This window comes from Ochotona curzoniae, unplaced genomic scaffold, assembly GCF_017591425.1.
Source record: "Ochotona curzoniae isolate NIBS_2020 unplaced genomic scaffold, NIBS_Ocur_1.0 contig_883, whole genome shotgun sequence".
Classification (NCBI taxonomy): domain Eukaryota; kingdom Metazoa; phylum Chordata; class Mammalia; order Lagomorpha; family Ochotonidae; genus Ochotona; species Ochotona curzoniae.
In genome coordinates, this window is record NW_024466599.1 from 62,861,609 (window position 1) to 62,880,967 (window position 19,359).

Consider the following 19,359-nt stretch of genomic DNA (forward strand, 5'->3'; position numbering starts at 1 on the left):
CATGAGGAGGCACAAACTCACAGCCAGCATGGATGAGGTTAACCTTGGGCAGCTGGATAAGACAGTGTCTACCATTTTCTTCCACTTTTTCCCTTTGATAATAATAATAAGTATTGTCTGGGAAATACTTCGAAACTGCTGCAACATAGTAGTTCCTCATCAGACTTCCACCCATACAGCGGTAGAATCCATTGATGAGTACCATATGAATCAATGTACTATAATGATTGCCTCATGCTGCTTCTTGTTTCTATTATTGCATTTATATGTATTGTCATTCTCCTGTGAAGAAGACCTTTCTCTTCCCCATATATTTATTTTAAGAGTGATAGGGCTTGGCGGTGTGGCTTCGTGGCTAAAAGTCCTTGCCCTGAACACTCTGGGATCCCATATGGGCACTGGTTCTAATCCAGCAGCTCCACTTCCCACCCAGCTCCCTGCTTGTGGCCTGAGAAAGCAGTGGAGGACGGCCCAAAGCCTTGGGACCCTGCACCCGTGTGAGAGATCTAGGGGAGGTTCTAGGCTTCAGATCGGCGCAGCACTGGCCGTTGCACTCACTTGGGGAGTGAATCATCGGATGGAAGATCTTCCTCTCTGTCTCTCCTCCTCTATGTATATCTGACTTTACAATAAAAATAAAAAATAAAATCTTTATTTAAAAAAGTGTGTTTGGTAAAACATGGATTCCTATTTTTATCAATGGTTTGTAACCCATTGCTTTTTTTTTTTTTTGCTCAAATTTGTCCCTTATTTGAGCAGTAGGCATTCCTCTAAGCTGAATTCTGTATCCTTTTGACGTGTCTTCATCATTATTCAAGTGCACTTTTGCTTCCCAGTATTTCCTTTTTCTTTTTGGGCTCCCCTTGATGACGATCAGGAGCCAAGCAGGTCAAGTGGCAGTACAGGGCTGAGGTTCTGCCGAGGTCATGCTAAAGTCATACTTGTGGAACTTGCTGATGAGGTGCTCTTTTGCTGGCATCACCACCACTCCTCAGGGGCTGCAGGTGCAATGAGTGCATTGTGAACTCTCCCTTGGGGCTTGTCTGCACTTCCTCAGAATTCAAAGTTCAGTTGGGAGCAATCCAGTTAGCCGGGTGAGGCCGGGTGCCTACCCCTGGAGCTGTGAAGAAGTGAGACGGGGAGGAGGGAGTGGCCAGGGTTCACCCAACCCAGGTAGTCCAGGGTGGGGGATTGTGCAGAAACAGGTTGATGATTTTAATTTCCTCTTCCACAAAGATCTGCTTCCCAGTTAAGGAGTACAGACTAAGCAAAGGGAAAAAAGTTAAGAAATTTCTATGCCAGGTCTTTGGCATGCTGGTAAATGTTTAACAAAAGCTTCCTAGGAAAAGAACAGCTCTGATTTGTATTGTCCCATTGTTTTCTGTTGTGTAAATACTCCCACAATGGCTAGTTGTTAGAGAGAGAGAGAGAGAGAGGTGGAGAGAGGAGAGACAGAGAGAAATAGCCTCCATTTGAAGATTCACTTCCCAAGTGACCACAATGGCCAGTGCTGCGCCGATATGAAGCCAGGACCCCATATTGGCTTTGGGCCATCCCCAACTGCATTCCCAAGCCACAAGCAGGGAGCTGGATGGGAAATAGGACTGCCAGGATTAGAACTGGTGTCCATATGGTATCCCGGTGTGTTCAAGGTGAGGACTTTAGCCGCTAAGCTATGGCACTGGGCATAACAATGGATGGTTTCAAACGGGACATCAGTGAGCACGGAGTTGGTAGATGTGCACACACAGACACAGACAACTATGGCATTTGTACCTACACACACTGAAGGTGTGGATAACTAGAAAATGATGATTTTTCACTATTTTTTCCACCTTTCCTTTAATGTAATTTGTTTAATCATAAGATCCTTATTATTGTTTCATTTGAGAGAGAGGCAGGAGGAGCTCCCTTCCTCTGATTCTCTCCCTCAATGCTTTTAACAGCTGTGGAAGGCTGAGACCAAGACCTGGAGCCTGGTGTTTAGTCCAGTTCTCCCCCATGAGGGTCAGGAACCATCTACGTGAGCCATCACTGCTACTTCCCAGGTCTGCCACAGCAGAAAGCTGAGGTCAGGAACCAGAGGCCACCATCCAGCCTGCTCACTCTGACATGGGATGTGGACATTCCAGTTAGCATTTTTTTTTAAGGTTTATTTATTTTTATTCAAAAGGCAGATTTACGCCTCTGCAGCCTACCACTATGGCCCAGTTTGTCCATAACCTTGCAGCGCCCTGCTGGTGAATGCTACTGTGACTTACCTGAAGCCTTGACTGGCTACATTTTGGCACTACACCAAAGCTGAGCTGCTGCTTCTAAGCCCTGCTGGAATTCCTACAGCGATTCAAAGCCTAGTAGCTTCAGGGGCTCACAGTTAAGAAGCTGTGCAGGATGATTTGGTGGTTACTGGAGTGTGGATGTGGTTTTATATTGGAGAGATCATAGACAAGCATGGCATTGTTGGTTATAATGCTTTAAGACCAATGATTAGGGCCTGGCAGCGTGGCCTAGTGGCTAAAAGTCCTCGCCTTGAACGTGCCGGGATCCCATATGGGCAACGGTTCTAATCTCGGCAGCTCCACTTCCCATCCAGCTCCCTGCTTGTGGTCTGGGAAAGCAAAGACAGCCCAAAGCCTTTGGAACCTGCACTCCTGTGGGAGACCTGGATGAAGCTCCTGGCTCCTGGATTCAGATCAGTGCAACTCTGGCCATTGTGGCCGCCTGGGGAGTGAATTAACAGATGGAAGATCTTCCTCTCTGTCTCTTCTCCTCTATATATATCTGACTTTGCAATAAAAATAAATAAATCTTAAAAAAAAATTTCTCTTGCAGATACTTAAAAAAAAAAGAAAAGAAAAGAAAGAAAAACAAAGGCAGTTTTACAGAGAGAATGAAAGAGAGAAAGAGAGATATCTTCCATTTGCTAGTTCACTCCACAAAGGGCCCAACTGGCTGGGGCTAAGCTAGGCTGAGGCCAGGAGCCAAGAGCTTCTTCCAGGTCTCCCACACAGGTGCAGGGTCCCAAGGCTTTGGGCCGTCTTTGACTGCTTTGCCAGGCCGCAAATAGGGAGCTGGATGGGAAAAGGAGCTGCCAGGACCCAAACAGGCTCCTGTATGGTAGCCTGGTGTTTAAGTGTGGAGAATTAGTAATTGCACCAGGCTAAGAGATTTTTCATATGCTGTTTCATTCCCAAGATGGCTACAATGGCAAACACTGGACCAGACTGGAGCTGGGAGGCAGGAGCTTCTTCTGGTCTCCCATATGGATATACAGGACCAAGCACTTGGGCCATTTTCTGCTGTTTTTCCCAGGTTCTTAGTAGGGACCTGGATTGGAGATGGGGCAGCTGGGACATGAACCAGTGTCCATATTGGATCCCAGTATCACAAGCATCAGCTTTACCTGCTATGTCACAGTATAAGCCCATGTCTCTATCATTTAATTTTTTTTTAAATGTATATTTATTTGAAAGGCAGAGAATATCATCCATGTACTGATTCATTCCTCACATGGTCACAGTGGCCAGGACTGGGACTGGAGCCAGGAGCTGAGAACTCTATCTGGGTCTCCCTCGGGGGTGGTAGGTGCTCAGACACTTAAGTCATCTTTTGCTGCTTTCCCATTTACAATAGCAGAGAGCTGGATTGGAAGTAGAGCATCTGAGTCTGGAACTGGCATCACTGCAGGTGGCAGCTTAACCTGCTGCTCTGTGACACCAGTCCCTAGTAATTTAGTTTTAAATGAAAATAGTGCTGAACAATGAATATTTTTGGTTGTGGATATCAGTGCTGATCTCTCACTAGCCAGTGGGAGGCTTCCACACTTGATGGCACCAAACCCAGGATTTGCCTCTAGGAATAGAATTGAAGTTGGGGAAAGACATATTTTGAATCATTTTTAAAGCCTTTATAAAGTCTTCAATGTTGTAAAACTGTGTGCTTTCAAGTGTTTTTCAAATAAATACTTAATAAGCCCATGGAAGTCATGGCCCTTGGGTCTCGTCCCTTAGTTGAGAGCTATGTTTTTTTTTTTAAAGATTTATTTTTTTTTAAAGATTTATTTTTATTATTTTTTTCATTGGAAAGGCGGATATACAGAGAGGAGAGACAGAGAGGAAGATCTTCCATCCGATGATTCACTCCCCAAGTGACCGCAACGGGCCGATACTATGCCGGTCCGAAGCCAGGAGCCTCTTCTGGGTCTCCCACACGAGTGCAGGGTCCCAAAGCCTTGGGCTGTCCTCAACTGCTTTCCCAGGCCACAGGCAGGGAGCTGGAAGGGAAGCGGGGCTGCCGGGATAGAACCGGTGCCCATATGGGATCCCGGGCGTGCAAGGTGAGGACTTAACCACTTGCGCCACCGCGCCGGGCCCGTTGAGAGCTATGTTAACGGGCTTGTCTGACCTTCCATGACTCCTCCAACTGCTGTATTGTAAAGGCTGTTGCAAAATTATGATCTCTACCACATGACCCTGTGCTGTGGTTTGAATTTGACTTGGCCCATGAATTCATAAAGTTTAAATCTCAGAGTCTTACTATGCCAATAGTACTGAGAGTGGAAACATGATACAATGATAGTGATTAGAGGTGGCTTTATAGGGACAGAAATAGAGACATGGTCAGACATGGGTACTCCCTGTTTCCTGGCATGCCAGGTGCCACTTGGAACTGTTACCAGACATGCCGTCACCAGAGGCCAACGCAAATGAGGCCTGCTCAATTTTACATGGCTCTACCTCCAAGACTATGACTCCTTTTAGCCTGTCTATTCTTTCCAAGTAGCCTGCCTCCCAGGGTCTCAGGACATGAAGGGAAACCGGAATAACACCGTCGTTCCCTTCCAAAACAGTCACAGTGGCAGTGAGTGCAAACTCAGGCAGAACATGATTTCAGCTGCCTTCTCAAACACTCTCTCTCTACCTCCTCTCAGGCCTTGCCAGTCCTTTCACAGAGCCCAGGTTCAGTGAGGAGGAGGAGGAGCGGGGGCAGTGATGGCCTATGGGGGAAGACAAGGCATGAGGTTCCAACACCTGCTTCAGATCCCCACAGCCCAGGCAAGCTTTCATTCTGAAAGAATGGGTTCTTTCTGAAAGAATGGGCTTGTGAAGCAACTGGGAGTCCAGCAGATGGTCTCACCCGAGGGCCCTTGAGTAGGCTTGCTTCTCCAGGCATCCCCTGTTGATTTACTGCACTTAATATCCACTAAGTGCTTGCAGTGTGCCAGGCAGGGGAACAAAGAGTGGACAAGACAGACCCTTCCTCCCTGGGGAGCTTGCCTTGTAGTGACTGTCAATACTTGAGGTGATGAAAAATGCCTTTCTTTGCCTTTCGGCTCGCTTACATCTTCCTCAGCGTAGCTCAGATGCCATGGGCTTTATACATTCTTGAGTTTCTAGATTTCCTGATCTTCTCTTCCTGCTGGCCAGGATTCCCTGTGTGCATGAATGTTAGTGAGTACTGGATATTTGCGTTTGGTCTGCCATGTGTTCCCTTCCCCTCAGAGGATAGTGCCTAGATCACTTCTTGGGAAGCAACTTTCTTCTCCTCTATTCTCTGGCTCCCAGCTCACTGGGTTCTAGCTGGTCTGCTGGGATGGGCATGTGACCCAGGCCTGGCCAACTAATACCCTGAGCTCACAGTGATGAATTCATGGCTGGCGCCGGGGCTTGGTTTGGGATGAGTGATCCCAGATGACTCGTTCTGAATCCCAGATGTGTTGGAGGCTCAAGGAACAGATGTTCTCTTTTCAACTGAAGTTAAGCCTGAAGAAATGTAGGCACAGAGGTTTTCTTGGCAGCAATGTTGTTATGCTAGGAAAACTGAAGCCACCATGGAAAAAAAAAAAAAGAAGAACCAAGCAGTGGGAAGAGACTGACTCCTGGTGACACAGGAGGCTGGGACAAGCTCCATGGAAAGCCTAACCCCTGGACATCTCAGTCCACAAGCCAGTAAATCTCCTGTTTTGGTCAAGGAGGTTGAAGCCAGACTTTCCAAAAGAAAGTTCTCCTCAGCAAGGTCAGAAGCCTTAAGGAAGAGGTACACACAGCAAGATCATCCTTTGCCTTTCTTTTTCCACTGGCCTTCCTGGAGAAGAGGAGGGGAGTGTGGGATGGGATGACCCTGTTTCTGCAGGAACCGAGAGTCGCCATTCTGTCTCAACCACCCAGGGCAGTTTGAGAGCTAATCAACTCTAAGATGAAGAAAGACCTCACCGTCTTCAGGTACTTAAGGTGTGAGTCCAGGGAGAGAGAGGTCTGTGACTTTGTCTCTTCTCTACCTTAGGGTACTGCCTTGTTTACACTGGTTTGCACATGAGATTCTACCAGTTTAAGGCATAGTGATCATTACAATACCTCCAGCAAAGAGATGGAAAAACCGAAGTGCAGAAAGATCAATGAGTAGGGTGTGAGGTTTTACAGAACAGGGTGCCAAACACTGGCTTAGGAAATGGGCTAACTAGGCAGGTGCAAACAGCCCTGAAAGGGAGGCAAGGAAGGGATACTTGGGACTGTAAGGATTCGACAGAGTCCCTTTGGAGGCTGTCTGGGGGTGAACTTGGGACAGTCCCAGGGCCCCGCAAAAATCCTTGTGGCCCTCGGGGTTTTCCACACTTGCCAGGTGGGAGCGGTTGACGGGGTGGGGCTTTTCTGAGCTCAGGTGAGGTGCCTGCGACCCAGGACGGAAGACAGAGTGCGCCCCCGCAGTGATCCAGAGGTGCAGGGTGCTCTTGGCTCTGGCCTGCTTGCTTGTCTCTGAGTGCCGGCTGGGCGGGCCGGGGCTTTTGGCTGGGGGTGGAAGAGGAGGGTGCAGCGCCCTGCCCGGCCCAGGTGTTGACTCCAGGGGCGGGGTTTGGGAACCCGGCAGCGGGAGATTCCGGGCTGGACTGGCCGGGCGGGCGTCGAGGGGACAGAAGCTAGGAGAGAGGAGAGCCGAGGTGCGGCAGGGAGCACACAGGGCAGGCACAGTATGTTTTCCCGAAACCACCGAAGCCGGGTCACTGTGGCCAGGGGATCCGCCCTGGAGATGGAGTTCAAACGCGGCCGCTTCCGACTGAGCGTCTTCAGCGACCCGCCCGAGGTGAGTGCCCCGCGCCCTGCCAGCCTCTTGGCAGGGCCCACGCACGCTGCCCTGGTCGCCCCGGCCACTACTCCCCGCCTGCGCGCACCCCGAGGGGCGGAGACGCCACGGTCTGGGGACCAAGTGGCCAGGAGTTGTTGACTTGCAGCAAAATAAGGTGCGGACCGTCTGCCCTGAGATCAGACCCGGGCTCCGCAGAGGTGCCTTCCCTGCCCTCGGGGGCGGGGAAACCCTGACTTGGCTTCAATTTTAGGGGTTCCCCAGGTTTGATTCACAAAATGTGTCTTGGGTCTGGCTCCCCACCCCCGGCAAAGTGCAATGGGTGCTCACTCGCTGTGCCCTGCCCGCCAGCACCATCCTACAGCTGGGCTGGCGGCAGCCACCCGGTCTACACCGCCGGCCAAGGTTTGCCTGCTTTCCTGGAGTCCTCCCTAAAGGGCTCCCCTTGTGCTAGGGCCAGTGGAGGCAGTCTCCTTTTTAACTCTTTGGGGGGGGTTATGTGCCACACCCAAACTTTCCGACCTCTTTGCCAGGGACAGGAAGAGGACTCCGGCTTCTGGGTAGGCCAGTTGGCTCCGGGTTGGAGGCGTTTGAGTCCCCCTTCTACCTGCGAGTTCCTAAGGAGATTGGGCAGGTGCTGGGACTGCCAGGGCGAGTGGCCACTCCGAAGGCGTCTCTGTCCTCCCACTTGGGACACCCAGTCCCTAGCGGTCCTTCCCTTCAGGGGCTTGGAAAGGGTTAAGGGAGGTGGGCCACGCGCCCGGCCCCCTCTCATTCCGGCCCGGGATTCCAGGCCTGGCTCCTGTCCTTCCCCTCCAACCCGCTCAGAACAAAGGCTCTTTCACACCCGGGTCTCAGGGTCCCGAGTTCTCTTGGAGTCAGAAGCTGCTGGTACTGACGGCAGAGGCCTTTTGTCGCAACCCCTGAGCCACCTGGCCCTAGAGCCCCGCGTGGGGCCCGCGTGGGCAATCCGGGAAGGGGGCGAGGTCCGCGGGCCAGGAGGAGGGGCCTGCGAACTGGGGCCGCCCCCGGATCGGCCCGTGCGGATTTGCCCCGGGACGGAGCCGCAGGGCCCGGCCAGGGCTACCGGGCGTGTGAGAGTGAGCCGAGTGTGTGTATGTGTGTGTGTGTGTGTGTGTGACTCCGTGGGCCTGGAGTGGAGGCGGGAGGCGGGGGCAGGTTGCAGCTGGCTGGGAATCGGGGCTGGTTTCCTGTCTGGAAGGGAAGGGGCCTGCAGAGGGGAGCGGGGGCAGCCGCAGGCAGGCACACCCCAGCCTTTCTCCCGCGCTCTCCTCCCTTCTGCTGGAAAAGCGAGGTAATCCTGAGCCTCGGGTGGGGCGGGCTGGATGGGAGCCCCGAGTTGGCCCCGGGGTCTGTGCCACTTCGGGGATTCACCTCTCTGTCCCACTCCCTGGGTTCAGTCCTTGAGTCCTCGTCTCCGTGGCTCTCCTTTCTAACTTTCTCAAACTAAACCAGAACCTCTCCCGGGGATCCCCCAGGGCCCTGGCAGGGCCCTGCGGAGGCTGCAGGAGGCATCCCGCCCCGCCCCCTTCCAGCTGTGCCTGCCCCTCACTGCCCTCTTGGGCACACAGGTTCTCTGTCCGACTGCCCAGGGATGTGGGCGGGGGCTGGGGAGGGGCCAGAGTGGGAATGAAAGGGCCTTTTTCTTCCACAGCTGGGAGAACAGCTGCCACCAAAGCCAGCCTGGACACTGTGTGCCCAGAGCCCGCTGGGCAGCTGGCCTCCTCCCCTCCCGGACCCCGACTCTTTCACTCCTTTCTCACCTCGCTTTCCTTTCCTGGCCGCGGTAGAGTACAGTTCGTCCCCGCACCCAAGAGGGGTCCAGCAGGAGTGTGGAGGGCCAGGGGGCAGCCTCTGCCAGTTCTGCTGCCGTGAGCTGGCCACCTCTTTCAAGACCAGGGAAGCAGTGGGAGGAGGAACTGTGGGAGCCCTCCGGAGGGGTCGTCCGGGGAAGGGGCCCTGGGGTGCAGAGAGAGATGCAGGACAGATTGCACATCCTGGAGGACCTGAATATGCTCTACATCCGGCAGATGGCACTCAGTCTGGAGGTAATGTGGCCCCCCGTGCTGGTGCCCCAGCCACATTTGGCCCTGTTGTCTCATCCCTGCTGGTGCTGAGGGTGGTGTGGGGCGGGGCCTGCTCAGTGTGGGGAATGGGACAGGTGGCTGTGCATGTGCCCACCGGCTTGGTTCTCTGACCAGAGCACTGTGTTGGCACCAGAGGCCTTCACGATTTCTGGAAGTCCACAGGTGGATGTGGAGGTCAGCTCTGGGGACCAGGGCTCCTTGTAGGTATGGGAAGGAGAGAATACAACATGGGAGACACTAACAGGGAGGATGCAGCCTGGCTAGGGCAGGGCGAAGGGGAGTGTAGCCCAGGGGAAGCAGGACTTCTGCAGGCCCTGGAGGAGGGAGGGAGCTGGCTGATCAGTTTACTCATCCTTTAACACATTTGTGGAGCTGGTTCTATAGACCAAGCTCCTTGCTAGGTCATGTCAAAGGTCAGTGGACAAGACAGGAAAGGCCAATTCTGGTGAGAAAAGGCAAGCACATAAACCGCAGCACGTGGCAGGATTAGGATGGAGATGCTGGGTGTTGTCAGAATTGGATGGGCGAGGCAGTGTGCGATGGGGAGAGCAGGGGGACCCCTGTCAGGGGGTGTTTGAGCTCAGATGGAGGGAAAGACCCAGCCGGTGTGTGGCTGGGATGCAGGAGTTAAAATGGAGCTGCGAGGCAGGATCTGGGTCACGCAGGCCTTGGAGGTGGACCAGGCACCCTGAGTTTGCTCTGCATGTGGAGATCGGCCTCAGGCAGCGGACTAGAATGTGTTTTCCAGTGCTGGCTGCCATGGGCGTGAGTGGGATGGCTGGGTGGCTGATGGTGTGACAGTGTGACAGTTGTAGGGGAGTGATCCTAGTGGGGTGTAGATTTCATAGGATGCTGGTAGATCTGCTGGGGTTGGTGGAGTGACTGGACAGGAGTGGCAGTACAGGGAGAACCCTAGGAGGACTTCCAGGTGCGCAGCCAAGCAACTGGGTGCTACGGCTCTGTCCTAAGGGAGGGGAGACAGAGGAGGCTGGAGAAGAGACTGCCGGACCAAAGATCAGAGACTGGAGTGCCAAGAGTGCCAAGAGTGCGGATACGCAGTGGCAGCTCACTACATGCATGCTGCACCCTCTCCCAGTCCCATCGGAGACCCTGAATTGCTGTTGACCAGCGCACCCTGAGGTGGCCTCCGAAGCCTTAGCACATCCTTGGAGCACATCATGCTGGACTCCTGGCCTGGTCTGAGCTGCCTCTGGAGGTGGCCACTTTATCTCACTTGTGTGCCACCTTTTGCTAATATACAGGCTGGTCACGATGAACCTGTTACAGTTCTGATGTGCCTAGCTGACCTGTGCTGGCACAGGAGACAAAACCCATTTGCCATTCCCAGTCCTGTGTGTGGTCCTAATCTCTCGTGGCTGCTTCAACTTTAACTTCAGTTATTTGCAACACAATAAAGTGAACTGTGCAGTTCCTCAGTGGCTTTACCCACAGGTCAAGTGCTGGATGACAGTCTGCTGTGTGTTTCACCACCAAGCTTTGTCAGCATTGTGTGGGTTTTTTGGCATGGAGCTGGTCTGGGTATTTCAATGTTTAAATCTTGCATCCTGGGACTAACCCTTTGACCCCCACTCTCCATGTGATTTTTCCCCACTAAGGCAGATGAGGGTCTTAGTTTTCCCTGATGCTATTCCTTGTCTCCTGCCCTGGACTAAGCATGCTGTCTTTTTTTTTTTTTTTTTTTTTTTTTTTTTTTAGATTTATTTTATTTGGATTGGAAAGTCAGATATATAGAGAGGAGGAGAAACAGAGAGAAAGATCTTCTATTTACTGGTTCACTCCCCAAGTGGCCACAACAGCTGGAGCTGAGCTGATCTGAAGCCATGAGCCAGGAGCTTCTTCTGGGTCTCCCATGAGGGTACAGGGTCCCAAGGCTTTGAACCGTCCTCAACTGATTTCCCAGGTCACAAGCAGGGAGCTGGATACCTGGCTCATGCAAGGCAAGGACTTTAGCTACTAAGCTACTGCACTGGGCCCAAGCATGCTGTCCTGAACCCACCCAAGGTCATCAGACTTTCCAAAGAGAGCCATTGGCATGCAAGAGAGGTAGTCCTGGGCAAGTAACTAGATCCAAGAAGATTTCCTGGAGGAGGCGATTTAAGTTCCAGGGAGAAGGGAGGTGAGAGTGAGAGAAACTTGTTTATTTAAATATGTGCTGCAGACAAGTAGAGGTTAGATTCTCTCATTGACTCCACAAATAATGCTGTGGAGGTGGGAAACTTGCCTAGTCTGCACAGGAAGCCTCCCAGTTGAAGTCCTACCCACTTGTCAAGTCTGCAGCTGGGCTCTGTTGAGACTGGGAAGCGCAGCAGAGGTGATGAGAAACAGAGCAGAGCCCCGGGGACAGGAGAAGGGAAGGAGAGGAGGGGGCGGGGGCCTGGAATTGGGCCCCAAGTCGGCTGGCTCCCAGCTCTGGGCGCTTTCCCAGGAGAGTCCGCCTGCTTGGGGACAGGGAGGAAGCCCTAGGACCTATCCCACGCGGTGGCAAGACGGAGGTCTCAGTTCTGCTCCCGGGGTGGGAACCGCGTTCCTGGGGTCACTCCAGGTCGTGGGAAATGTGGATCCGGAGCCGCAAGGTCATGGGGAAGTGGCAGATGAGGCTGGGCCCCAGTCCTGCTATAGAACCCCACGTCCCGGGGCAAGAGGTCACCGTGGAGGACAAACGCAATGTAGGAGGGGTCAGCTGCCTCCCGCGGGGCCCTAGCCCTTTCCCTTGCGCTGTGACTGCGTCGCGCCGCGCCCTCCCCGAGCACCCAGAGGAACCGCCTGCGCCCCTGGACCACTCTCGCGGCAACTGGGAGCTGATGTCACCGGGCGCCCGGAGCGCCGCGGGAGGGCGGAGGCCGGTGCGGCTGCGCCGCCGCCGGCGCTCCTGCCCCTCTGGTTCCCCGCCGCCCTGGGGCCCTGGCAGTTCCCCGGATCCCACACGCGCAATGGACAGGGCCAGGGAAGAATCCGTGAGTGGTGGTGGTGGGAGACAGGGCTAGGAGGTCAGCCAGGAGCTCATCGGCTGTCAGGCATCTGGAGTGTTTGGAGTGGGAAGGAGCTGGGTGCAGACTAGGGTGACGATCGGCAAGCAGAGAAGCTTGGCAGTGTGGAAGCTGGATGCAGACTTACAAAATTGAGCTGGGAGTTACTTTGCAGTCTGTGAGGGCTTCCTGGTGGAGGGAGCTTTGGGAACCGGTTGGTGAAAGCGAATGGATGGTACCTGGTGTAGGGTGGTGGCAAGTGTGATCCAGCAGATTGGCCCAGGAGATATAAGGTGAAGGAAGAGCCTGCAGGCAGTGTGGACAAAGTTTTGGGGAGAGAATATTTAATGCGTTTAGGTCTTGGAGACTGGAAGGCTGGAGACACCAGGGGCAGCAGCCAGGGCTGGAGAGGTGGAGGGGTGCGAGGGCAAGGCAGGTGGGGTGGCCACGCCCCCTTGTCTGATTGGTTGACTGTCTTGCTGGTCTCCCGGGCTCCATCTGTAACAGTGACTAGATGAGTCTTTCCAGATCACCTTAGCTAGGAGCGTGTTTAGGCCATGAGCTGGCACCTAGGGGGCAGCCATCCCTGCTAGCATATCTCGCCTCTCGGTGGGATGGGGGGGGGGGGAGGCCTTGGGCTGCTCCAGGATTCACTGCTGCCAGTGTGACAGCGTTAAAGCAAACATGCCCATCACACACGGCTCCTTTGTGCTAGGCGGCATCTCACTGGACTCTCCCAGCCGGGGATTTTAGAGATGGGGAAACCGGGGTTTGTAAGCACCGGGACCTGTGCCTCGGCCATCCCTCTCAGCGCTTCTGCACAAGCCCCAGCTGTGGGAGGCAGGGCAGGGGGCAGGATGTGGTGGATCCCCTTATGTGGCATGTGTATGGGGTTCCGTGCAGCATGGGCCAGCTCCTTCTCCATTGGCCTTTGCCAACTAGATGTCACTTGAATCTTCAGGGACAGCTCTGGTGGCCGACCTTGAATCTCTGTCCAGCCCTTTTAGTTCTTGGTCCTTAGCCCTTGCCACACTTCAGCATCAGTTGGGGAGCTTTTACGTGGGATTGGATAATTTCTAACTCCAAAGATTCAATGTTTACTATTTTTAAAAAGGCAACACACTTTCAGAAAGTACAAAAGAGTATATACAAAGTATCATAATTGTTTCCCCTTGCTGGCCCTCAACTGCTAGTATTCTCACTTGATCTTAGCCAAAAGGCCGAGAAACGATCCACTAATATTCTCTATGTAAAAATGCATAGCTGTGTATATGTGGATATAAACATGCATGCATATGCATACACATTTTGAGCAAATGGTATGATTCTTTTTTTTCTCATCACTGTTTTGGGTTGTATGTCTGCACGTGTCTACCTCATTCTTTGATGTCTGTGATATTATGAGTCTATAACCTAGTTTTGGTGCTTAAACTCAGGCTGCAATTAATACTTTTGCAGTCTGACTTTTTCCAATTATATTTTGTGATTACATCAGGAGGATAACTCCTAGGTATTGCAGAACTGGCTCACAGGATACATGAATCTGTTCTTCTTAACAGACTTCTAAGTTGCACTCAGAACAAGGCAGAAGGAACCTTCCCTCCCAACCCTTGGTGTAGGAGGACATCTGTGTTTTTACAGAGCGTCTCCATCTATTGTTGGGGAGCTTGGGCTGAAACTCAATGCTTATTCTTGAACTGCCCAAAACATTAGCTTCCTGTTAGTTTCTCCTGGGGAATGCAGCCCACTTGGGAACTGGAGGGTGGGGAGCGGGGGAGGAGGAGGGTGCTTCAGTCTGTCCCCTGACTGACATTTCCTTTGCCTCCTTCCTTAACCTTGCCTAGGACACGGAGTTGCAGAGGAAGCTGGACCATGAGATCCGGATGAGGGAAGGGGCCTGCAAGCTGCTGGCAGCTTGCTCCCAGCGAGAGCAGGCACTTGAGGCCACCAAGAGCCTGCTGGTGTGCAACAGCCGCATCCTCAGCTACATGGGCGAGCTACAGCGGCGCAAGGAGGCGCAGGTGCTGGGGAAGACAGGCCGGCGGTAAGCAAGGGGCAGGGGCGGTGTGCCTGGGCCTCCACCGCCACCAAGCCTCCCCAGGGTCTGTCTGGAAGACACACCTTGGGGCTGTCCTTGTTGCTTGGGAATGCCTGTGATGCCAGCCAGCCATCTGAGAGGCAAGGAGTACTGCAGAGCCCTGCATTTGCTAAGCCTTGCCTGTGAGCTGATGAGTCTGGCTGGCTGGCTTCTGAACAGGAGAATCTTCTTAAAGCTGTTCACTAAATGGTCCATTTGCCAAATGTGTCTGAGCATCCTCCAAGAGCCCAGCTTCTGGTGGTGTAACCCAAGCTACCTGGACGTCAGACTGCTGATTGACAGCCCGTGGTGATGTTTGAGGTGATGCTGTGGCAACATGAATCCGATGGAGAAAACACTGGACAAAAGGCTTGTTCTGAGAATTGGCCATTTTGGTGAATCGATCATCTGGAAAACTGGCTTGTGTTGGAGGAGCCTGCTTGCCTCATTAAGGCTGTGTGGAACATGGTCCCCGGCCACTGCCAGGAGGGGCCCAACAAGGAAGGAATTGCATTAGTTACCTGGTGGGGCTAAGCTGGCCAGCCCCTTTAGGAGTGGGGTACATGCTCAGGAAGTCCTGATGATGGGTAGGGCGGAGAGAAGGGCTGGGGTCTAGGGTCCGATAGTGGTCAGTTGTGGGCCAGAGGGGGCTGTGTGAGCACTGGAACACAAATAACCCCTTCTTCCGTCTTTGCTTTCCATGGAGTTCAAACATTTTTCTGGCTGACTCAACCAGTTCTTGTGGCAGTGACAGTGTGGAAGGAAGAACAGTCTCTGTGCTATTAAAAGGACAGCTTGCACTGTCCCCCTGTGCCCTGTTCCCATCACCTGTGCCAAGCTGGGAGTTAATAAAGATCTCTTGGAAGGGAGCCTGTCAAGGCCCTGCTTATTCCTGGTACTGTTCCAGAGGGGGGTCTGGCTTGAAGGGGGAGGAGCCCTGTACCAGAGTGCAAGTTAATGCGGTTCAAGTGTTCTGAAGCTCCCCAAGCCCGGCCAGTCTGGATTCAGCTGACAGCTCCTTCTCATAGATTCTCAGCCCTGTCCTGGGCTTGGCTGGGGATCTGGTGGCTGGCACCCTGGCCCTGGGGAGACCCAAAACAAAGGGATGGGTGTGGAGGTCAGGCCAACAGGCTGATTTACCCACAGGCCTTCTGACAGTGGACCACCAGCTGAGCGCTCCCCGTGCCGTGGACGTGTCTGTATCTCTGGTAAGCAGCATAGCATCCTGGGATGCTGGCACCTGACACCCACACACAGGGTGTCCCACCCCATCTCAATGTCTGTTCCCATCCCTCTGCCCTTCAGACCTCAGGATCCCACTCATGTGGAAGGACACCGAGTATTTCAAGAACAAAGGTGGTGAGTTCCACATCCCCTGGGGCAAGCCCAGGCCCCCCCAAGGCTAGAGGCTGGAGGCTGGGGGGTGGGCTTTGGCCAGCTCAACCCTCTGTCCCCAGACCTGCACCGCTGGGCCGTGTTCCTGTTGCTGCAGCTTGGGGAACAGATCCAGGACACAGAGATGATCTTGGTGGACAGGACCCTCACGGACATCTCCTTTCAGAACAGTGTTCTCTTGTGAGTCCTCCTCCCTGGGCTTCCCTTCAGCTTTCCAATTAAATTGCTTGAGGAAGGAGTGGGCAGAGAAGGGACACGGGTATAGGCCTTCCTTGCAGAACTGCCCTGGATTGTCTCCTGGGATTTTCATGACCACTTTTCTCTCTTCCTTCTGCACTACTGTAGCACCGAGGCAGGGCCTGACTTTGAACTGCGGCTGGAGCTATATGGAGCTTGCATGGAAGAGGAGGGTGCCCTAACTGGTGCCCCAAAGAGACTAGCCACCAAACTCAGCAGCTCCCTGGGCCGCTCCTCAGGGCGGCGTGTCCGGGCATCGCTGGACAGTGCTGGCAGCTCAGGGGGCAGCCCCATCCTGCTCCCCACCCCGGCTGTGGGGTAAGGCCCTCCCTGGCTGTGTTCTGCTGGCAGGGATTGATGTGTTGAGTGCACAAAACCCATTTGCACTACTGCCAGGACCTGCAGACAGATATGTATGAGCAGTGGCTGCACAGCTGGGAGGCATTCTGGTCCTTGTCCCCCAAAGCTGGCCAGCCCAGGAGACCCCTTAGGAAGGCAGGGAGAGTTGTGTGAATAGAATGGAGTTCCTGAGCTGGAGTCAGGTGGTGCAGGCCCCCTGATGGTGCCTTATAAGGCACCTGGAAGCACCCTGCGGAACCACCAGAACTCAGAGTGGCTATAGATCACAGGCAAACTCCTTAACCTCTCTGCCTCATCTGTCACCTGAAGCATGCCACTAACCTTACAGGGTTGTTGTGTGGCTACGGTGAGATAACAAGCTAAAGCCTGGGCCAGGGTGCTCAATCTATGTTCCCAACCCTGCTGGAGAGGCAAGCTAGGTCTATGTGGGGCAGCCTCAACAGTGAGCAGCCCTGTTCAGCCCTTTCATCACCCACTTTCTAATGCACCTGACACTCCCTCCAGTGGTCCTCGCTACCACCTCCTGGCTCACACTGTGCTCACCCTGGCGGCAGTGCAGGACGGGTTTCGTACACACGACCTTACTCTTGCCAGTCACGGTGAGTCTGTGGGTGTGGAAGAGGTTGCACCATGAGGACACTGGATGTGGGAAGGAGGGCCCTTCTTACTCTCCACCCTCACCATCTATGTCTTCCCCCTCCTCCCCCAGAGGAGAACCCTGCCTGGCTGCCCCTTTATGGTAGTGTGTGCTGTCGCCTGGCAGCCCAGCCTCTCTGCATGACTCAGCCCAGTGCAAGTGGTTCCCTCAGGGTGCAGGTGAGGAACCCTGTGGGGTGGGAGGGAGCCAGGAGCTGGGTGCCTTAGGGACAAGACTACTGAGAAAGCAGATCTGGGTGGAGGAAGAGGGGGACAGCTAGGCCAGAGTAGTAGAGGGTGGGAGGAGGGTGGACAGAGGGTACTGCTCATCGTTGGGGGGAGGTGGCCCAGGAAATGTTGAATCATTGATGCAGCAAGCTGGGGAGCGGCAATGCTGGACACGGGTCCATGGAGTCCTGAAGGGCACAAGCATCTTTTGCTACCGGAGACCTGAGGATGCAGATTCTGGCCAGGAGCCACTGCTTACTATTGCCATCAACAAGGTGATGGGTCCCCTGGAGATGAGGCTGCCAGGTCTCTGGGCCCAGGGACCTCTCCCTCAGGCCCCAGGAGGGTGGGTACAGGTCTCTCAGAGGGGTGGGAGTATGCAGCTGGCACCTGTGTTTGTGCCCTGCCTCTGTCCTTCCCTTGCTCGCTCAAGCCCCTTCTTCCCAGGCTTTAGCATGTCTGCTTACCTCATCCTGCCTCTGCCCTTGTTTCTGTCCACTCAGCTTAGCAATAGGCGGATGAGAAGGCTCAGCCAAAGCCCCACAAGCCCCTCTGTTCACTTTCAACCTTTACGACGTCCTCTCTCTCTCCCGCAGGAGACCCGGGTCCGGGCAGGGGAGCTGGACCATGCCTCAGGTCGGCCCTTCAGCCTGAGTATCAGTAACCGGTATGGGGACAATGAGGTGACGCACACCCTTCAGACAGAAAGCCGGGAAGCCCTGCAGAGCTGGAGGGAGGCCCTGTGGCAGCTTTTCTTTGACATGAGTAAGAGAGAGAAGGGACTGGGTCTGTTCTTTGGCTCAGTGGAGGGAAAGGAGAAGGTTGTGGCAGAGGGCAGCCTGGCATGCTCTTCCAGTTTCTGCTCTTCCTCCAGGCCAGTGGAAGCAGTGCTGTGATGAGATCATGAGACTCGAGACTCCTGCCCCCCGGAAGCCACCCCCAGTGCTGGCCAAGCAGGGCTCCCTATATCATGAAATGGGTGAGTGGGTGCATGCTCTGGGGACCTAACAGGAGGGGAAGGGGGGTTGGTGGGTGGAGTATAGTTCCAGGGAAGGCAGGTCACAGAAAGGCAGAAAGCACACTTTGAGCTAAGGCAGACCTCTGGGGCCCCAAGTCCATGACCACCCCCCAGCCTGGCAAAGTCCTCTCTCCTTTCCAACTCTTCCTAGAGAACTTCTTCCACCAAAGTTTCAAGCTGACCTACAATGAACCAGATTTATTTCACGGGTTTCTTTCCTAACGTCTTCTTTTCTGTTTTCCTCTCTGCATGCGGATTCCTGTCTTTCTCTGGCCCCTCCCTTGCCTCGCATGGCTTTCTCCTCTTTTTCGGTTTCTCCGCCCACTCTTGCTCCTATTCCTTCTCCCCCTCTGCTCTGTGCCCTGCGTCTCAGTCCTGTCAGAGCCACTGGCCTCCGGGGGCCCAGGTGAGGGGCTGCTCCTGCACGATAACGCCATCTCTGCTGAGATCCAGACTTTGCTTTCCTCCTATTACAGTGACAGGTGATGCTCAGGGCTGGGGAGGCCTGGGCCTGACCTCTGACCAGCCCCCTCCCCTCACCCCCTCTCCTGGTGCCACAGCTATTGAGCCGCTGGATGACATCGCAGCGGTAACAGACATTCTGGCCCAGCGAGAGGGTGCGAGGTTGGAGACGCCCCCACCCTGGCTAGCAATGTTTACAGAACAGCCTGCCCTGCCTACCCCCTGCTCAGCTGCCTCAGTGGCCCCAGCTCCAGCCTGGACCCAGCCCCTGGCCTGGGGGCGACCCCGAACCTTCTCCCTGGATGCAGTCCCTCTGGATCACTGCCCTGCGGCCTCTCGCTCAGTTGCACCTCTTCCCCCGCGATCCCCACGGCCCCGTGGCCTCTGCAGCAAAGGCCTACCCCGCACTTGGCTCCAGTCACCAGTGTGAGAGAAAGGTGGATCTGGCCGGAAGAGAAACTGACCCAAGTGCAAGTGGGTGCTGCCTGCAGCACTGCCCCAGCAAGCTGCCCTGCTGGGCCTCTTCTTCCTCTGCTGGACCGGGGAAGCAGAAGACTCCCTAAGCTGTCATTGCCATGGTACTAAGGGACTGGCTGGGATTCCCCAAAGGTTTCCTGGGAGAAAACTGGAAGCAACCCTACCCTACCTCCCTGCATTAACCAGCTTTGAAAATGACATTTGGGGAGCCATGGGAAAGTGCACCTCCCTGGGACTCCACACTGACCATTAAAGTTATTTAACAACAGCCTTCCCCTGGTTCTTGGGGATGGGTGA

General features: G+C 54.3%; 1 protein-coding gene and 1 pseudogene across 3 annotated transcripts; both read left to right on the forward strand.

The window, feature by feature from the left end:
- The first annotated feature begins 2,202 nt into the window (after positions 1-2,202).
- LOC121164988 lies at positions 2,203-4,992 on the forward strand (annotated as a pseudogene).
- Positions 4,993-6,966: 1,974 nt separating this feature from the next.
- RTKN (rhotekin) lies at positions 6,967-19,352 on the forward strand. Of its 3 annotated transcripts, none has more exons than XM_040994115.1 (12): positions 6,967-7,077; positions 14,017-14,216; positions 15,396-15,457; positions 15,555-15,608; positions 15,707-15,824; positions 15,990-16,199; positions 16,746-16,840; positions 16,951-17,057; positions 17,252-17,380; positions 17,702-17,870; positions 17,980-18,084; positions 18,684-19,352. In XM_040994115.1, exons 1-12 carry the CDS (start codon positions 6,967-6,969, stop codon positions 19,013-19,015), a joined length of 1,692 nt encoding a protein of 563 aa, XP_040850049.1. In that variant the 3' UTR covers positions 19,016-19,352. The 3 variants fall into 3 exon arrangements, with proteins under 3 accessions (XP_040850049.1, XP_040850050.1, XP_040850052.1); XM_040994116.1 differs by lacking the exon at positions 6,967-7,077 and adding an exon at positions 9,075-9,146; XM_040994118.1 differs by lacking the exons at positions 6,967-7,077; positions 18,684-19,352 and adding an exon at positions 18,497-18,665.
- Positions 19,353-19,359: the final 7 nt, after the last annotated feature.

Excerpts from the sequence above, each read along its gene's own strand:
- RTKN (XM_040994115.1), top strand. The coding sequence starts at position 6,967 with ATGTTTTCCCGAAACCACCGAAGCCGGGTCACTGTGGCCAGGGGATCC. Across the intron at positions 15,458-15,554 it reads TGGACGTGTCTGTATCTCTG|ACCTCAGGATCCCACTCATG; the intron begins GTAAGCAGCATA and ends TCTGCCCTTCAG. Across the intron at positions 15,609-15,706 it reads GTATTTCAAGAACAAAGGTG|ACCTGCACCGCTGGGCCGTG; the intron begins GTGAGTTCCACA and ends CTCTGTCCCCAG.